General features: G+C 45.9%; 1 protein-coding gene across 1 annotated transcript in view; it reads left to right on the top strand.

The window, feature by feature from the left end:
• Positions 1–5511, top strand: part of LOC109959625 (disheveled-associated activator of morphogenesis 1-like) — a 60640-nt gene that overhangs the window by 35676 nt on the left and 19453 nt on the right. The window contains exon 18 of the mRNA XM_020599142.1: positions 2987–3071. Coding sequence (XP_020454798.1) covers positions 2987–3071 — 85 coding nt within the window. The remainder of the gene's footprint in view (positions 1–2986; positions 3072–5511) is intronic.

Here is a 5511-nt window from a genome sequence, read left to right as displayed (position 1 = left end):
ATTGATTGCTTCTGTGGACAGGTCTCTTTTATACAGGTAACGAGCTGAGAGGGCTCCCAATGTCAGCTCGTTACCTGTATAAAATACACCTGGGAGCCAGAGATCTTGCTGACTGATAGAGGATCAAATACTTATTTCATTCATGAAAATGCAAATTAATGTACAACTTTTTTATAATGCATTTTTCTGGATTTTTTTGTTATTGTTGTGTCTCTCACTGTTCACATAAACCTACCACTGAAATTGTTAACTGATCATTTCTTTGTTAGTGGGCAAACTTACAAAATCAGCTGGGGTTCAAATAATTTTTCCCTGACTGTATATAGTTCAGGGATTGTGGATGTGTGCTCTGTGTTGCTGTGTTTCCTAGCTGATTTATAATAAAATAGTGGCTTCCAGAGAGTGCAGCAAAGGCAGTCTGTCCTCTGGCTACTTATTCCAGTTGGCATCTGTTACATTGTTGTCAGATGTGGAATCTCCAAAGAGATGACATCACTTCAGGAGATCCACGGACTCATTGCCCCACTGGAAAAGGAGGTCATGCTTCCAACCAGAGCAAAATGCCTGACAGCCACATTGAGCTCACTGGGTGCCATGTCATTGCCAAGAGCCCACCAAAGAGAATCCTCTGATAGAGCCCGTGTTCCCCACCAGGCAAGCTGGAAAAGCCAGTCATCACCACCCTGGCTTTGCACAGGCCCAGAGCCAGCACCAGCCAACTTATCCAGAACCACAGGCAGGCCAGCCTGTGCCTGGGGAAACGGGACCAACCCCCACTTTGCTGACAACTTGACCAAGAGGCCCACCATTGGTGCCATGATGGCCAGCAGTCCCGGACAACTCATCTACCCTCAACCTGTCACAGCTGTGGGTCGGCTGCCTGGGCCAGACACATGGGTTGTACCTGGACTGATACTGTGCCTTAGTAGACACAGGGTCCACCATCTCCCTGGTGTGTGTGGGAAGACTGCTGGGATCACAGAAGGGCCAATACCTCAAAAGTCAAGGGCCACCAAGTGTTGTATCACCACAGTCACTGGCAAAAGTGTAAAAGATGCAGGGAGAGAGGACGCTCAAAGAGACTGTTGCTGGCTGCGCAATTAAGCATCGGTTCAGGCTGCCCAGCATCCAAGATCCATGCATCATCAGCATTGATCTGCTGGTGGGGGCCCATCCATCTGTGGTGGATGTGCCTGGGGCTTTGCCTGGGTGCGGATGCCATGGCTGCCCACACTGCCAGTAGGGAAGGGCTGCACCTACTCACTAAGCTGGAGCAGTGTCACATATACTGTATCACTAGGGTCAACCAGTGGCTCCTCTGTGCCTACACCACTTTCCTGGGTAGCATTCATCGAGGCCAGACAAGCCGATGATGGCTTGTGCACGATGAGCTGCAAATGGAACAATTGCTGGCGTGAGTGGTATGTTGAGGACCAGAACGCCTCCACACAACAGATGGCAGCCCCTCAGCACTTTATCCCCACCAGCAGAGGTGGGGACTCCCATGCAGCTCGAAGGGGGGCAACCCAGTGTGTGCACGCTCTCCTGAAACAGGACTAGGTGGCGGTCCCTTTGCCAGCTGCTCCAGGTCACTCAGATTTGAAGGGCTCCTTCTCTCTGCTGATACTGCTCCTTTAGCTGGTCCTGCTGTCACCCTCACACCTCCTTCTACAGCTGGATGCGATGACCCCCCCCCCATCTGTCCCTCGGACAGGCACAGATGCTCCCTTAGGCTGCCTCAGAGGAGAGTGTCACCACCCCCCTACCCCCATCCATCATAACAGCAGCTCAGGTTAGTGAAGAGCTGAGGAGACTCCGCCCCAGCAAAGCAGCCAGCCCAGATGGAGTTTGTCCTAGATTACTCAGGGTTTGTGCTGCTATGCTAGGAGAGCCCTTTCAGCATGTCTTTAACCTGAGCCTGCGACTAGGGAAGGTCCCTGTACTGCAGAAGACATCCTGCCTCATTTCTGTCCCCAAGAAGCCACACCCCTGGGAACTGAACAATTTCAGACTCGTCACCCTGATGTCACACATCATGAAGACCCTGGAGCGGCTGCTGCTACACCACCTCAGACCCCAATTCCACTCTCTCACTTGGACAGAAGGGATGGAGCTGTGGGGATCATGTTTTTTGACTTCTTCAGTGCCTCCCACACCATCTAGCCCCCGCTACTGAGAGACAAACTCAGAGATGGGAGTGGACTCACACCTGGGGTCCTGGATTACAGACTATCTCATGGGGAGACCTCAATATGTCAGGCTGAGGGGCTGCACCTCAGAGATGGTGGTCAGCCTCTGGAAACAGCCCTCTGGACAGTATCCATTCACATTTGAGGAGGAGCTGCTGATTCAGCCCACTGCCATATAGAAGTCCAAAGGATTTGGAGATTAGATCTGTAGAAAGTCTGCATTCAAATAGTTTGTTTGTATGTTTAGAATCTTTATCTGTTTATAGCAAATTTTGAATGAGTGTGGGTGTGTGTGTGGCTGTTTGTCTACATGTCAGCCCTGTGATAGGCTGGTGACCTGTCCAGGGTGGACCCCACCTCTCACCCAATGTCAGCTGGGATTGGCTCCACTGACCCTCTTCAGAATAAGTGGTATTTTTAATTAAATACTGGTTATAAAAGTTTTCCAAATAATTATAATTTCATTCAGTTTTTATTTACAATTTACACAACTTCCCAACTTTGCACTAACTGAAGATTCCGTTATTTCCCAAGCTCAAACACAGTAATGGGACATTGTGACATTTGAACAAGTTTCTTATGGTCAAACTAGAGGCCCCAGACCGAAATTTTTTTTTTTTTGCTTAATAACAGCAGAAACCCCATCCTCCCTCCTGCTTTAAGATATGAATTCATTGGCATGTAAAATTCATCAAGGTAAACATTTATTGTAGGGCCCCCACAGTGCATTGCATTAGGATATACAGTATATACACTATATGATATGAGTAAAAGTAATCTAAATGTATCTGACACAGGCTGAAGCTGACCAACGAAGAGATCCGCAAAGCCATCCTGACCATGGATGAACAAGAAGACTTACCTAAAGACATGCTGGAGCAGGTGCCCCAAAATACACATACACAAACTAATAACATACATGCTCTGCACTATGTCCTTTGTCATTTTTAACATACTGTGGGAAATACAATAGCAATGTGGGAGGGGTATGTCTGATGTCCAGGGTTAATATTGTATAAGTAAAAAACTTTTTTTGAATAACTTGTATCACAATATATATTGTTATAGCAATATAAAGGTACATATACCATGAGAGAAGATTTCAGCAGCTTAATTCAGTTTTGGATTTTAGGACAGTATTAGATCAACTATGACCTACTGTATGTTTCTAATGGAATCATGGAAAAGTCCCTGCGACACTTCAAATGCACTCTTTATGCATTTTTCCTGGGGTGCTTGTCTTATTTATGTATTGATTTTTATGGGGATTGGTGTAGTTTGGAGCATAAGAGAAGGCCCTTAATGCTGATGTGGGAGGAGAGGCACAATTGAAGTAATGTTTATACTAATTAGGCAGAACAGTGCAGTTGAGGTGCCAATTTTGCCCCAAAAGAGCGATAGCGATAACATCTGCTCAAACCAATTCTCTTTACAACCGCAGATGAATATGTATTTTCCTGACAAGTATGTAGGCTGAGAAGCATGACATCAATAACCCACATGTTTTTAATAGCCACACCAACTTGAAATGAACCCCTAAACCCACAACTGATCTTTTGGAATTCATTGTGAACTAGGGGTGTGACAAGATCTCATGCTATGAGATCTCAGTATTAATATTTGTCACTGAGGCAAAACCTGTCTCGCAATATCAGTACATAACAGAACCAGAGAAGCCAGCTTGTGGAGTGTGATGGCAAAGTGATGATACGAATTCACATTAGTCTGGCAAAATCGCAACTCGCTCCTCTGCTTTAATGTACAAGGCTGCATTGGAGTGGGGGTTGAGGCATTGCAGCAAGAGTGCTGTAGAATTGATGTGAGTGGCTCCATTTATGTTTCTAGCCTGAGTTTCCATTGTGTTTTCGTTAGACATGCTGCTAACATAGCTGACTCCACTTTAGCACCAATTCTACCACCAGTGTGTTGGCACTGATAAAAAAAAACACAGTTTAAAATCCATTACTAACGAAAATGCATGGTGTGTCATTATGGGGGGTTAACTGTAGCCCAAATTTGACAGTGAGCAACAGTGAACACTAATGAGGTATACAAAAGTCTTCCCGTGGGCATCTACATCCTGATCATCCCAAGTACGTGATTGGTCAACACAGTGCCTTTGCTGGGTGATGTTACTGTCCGGTGCGCTGCCATGAGGCTGAAAATAGCATAGAAGGTCACACACAGCTTCAATTAGAAATTAGAAGCTCATGCACAGTTCAAAGGTCTAAAGAGACTCATGAAATCCTACAGGAGAAGAAGCCGGTCAGGTAAGTTTGTGGCAAAACCTTTTACAGTGCTTGGATATGTTGTCTTTTACTGCATATGATAATTCACATTCAGTAGAACTGAAGTGAAAGTCACTACAAGATGATTAATTAAAACATTTCAAAATGCACCTGTATTGATTTGCATTTTGTGACTTTGAGTAAAAAAAAAAACGCTATTTTTCTAGTCGTATGTGACAGAAAATGCTCCTTGATGCACAGTGAGAGCTGAGCAGGCAAGGAGAAGTCAGCAAGGTGGAAAACAGGTCTGTCATTAACAAGAGGTAACAGGTGTGAGGATGGAGGGACCGTGTTGGCAGCTGGCAGGGTGGAGCAGGTTCAGGGAGAATAACCAGGTGAATGGCAGGCAGGAACTGGGCAGACGGAGAGTTGGCAGACACAAACCTGGACTGGCATCAGCAACAGGGTCAGAATGGCCAACAGGATTGCAACCAGGAAGATGGAGATATAGGCAGGCAGGTAACAAGTTAGGAAATCGAGGCACAAACAGGCAAGATACAGATCCAGACTACCAGGCACTGAAGAGGAAATGGAGACTGGTTAAGTAGAATAGCGAGCCCCAGAAGCCCCAAATCAGCCACTGATTGGCATAGCAAAGCTGGGGACAGTGTATAATATTAAGTCCCTTCTAAAATAAGTCTCTAGTAGGAAGCCAGGGGGGAACATGACAAAACATTACTTAACACAGTCATATGGGCCTGGAATTTAGATACGAGTTTACCACTGCCAGAGCTGCTCACAAGTCATTTTTTGAAAGCCCAAGTCAAGTCTCAAGTCCCTTAAGGTTGTAATGAGTGCCCTACCATCTGCTGCGTGTCATTCAGACCGCTTAGAACACTGCAATGCTATATCCAAGGAAGTCAAAGCATATACTGTACGTACTGCATTACCATCACTTCATTACCTATTAGCATACAGTATCAGCATTGATTAGTTAGTGTTTAGTACATCCCATCTATTTTCCTCCGCTTATCCAGAACCGGGTCGCGGGGGCAGCGCTCTAAGCAAAGATGCCCAGACTTCCCTCTCTCCAG

This window comes from Monopterus albus, unplaced genomic scaffold (genome assembly GCF_001952655.1).
Source record: "Monopterus albus unplaced genomic scaffold, M_albus_1.0 scaffold40.1, whole genome shotgun sequence".
Taxonomy (NCBI): domain Eukaryota; kingdom Metazoa; phylum Chordata; class Actinopteri; order Synbranchiformes; family Synbranchidae; genus Monopterus; species Monopterus albus.
This window is presented reverse-complemented; position numbering and strand designations above follow the sequence as displayed.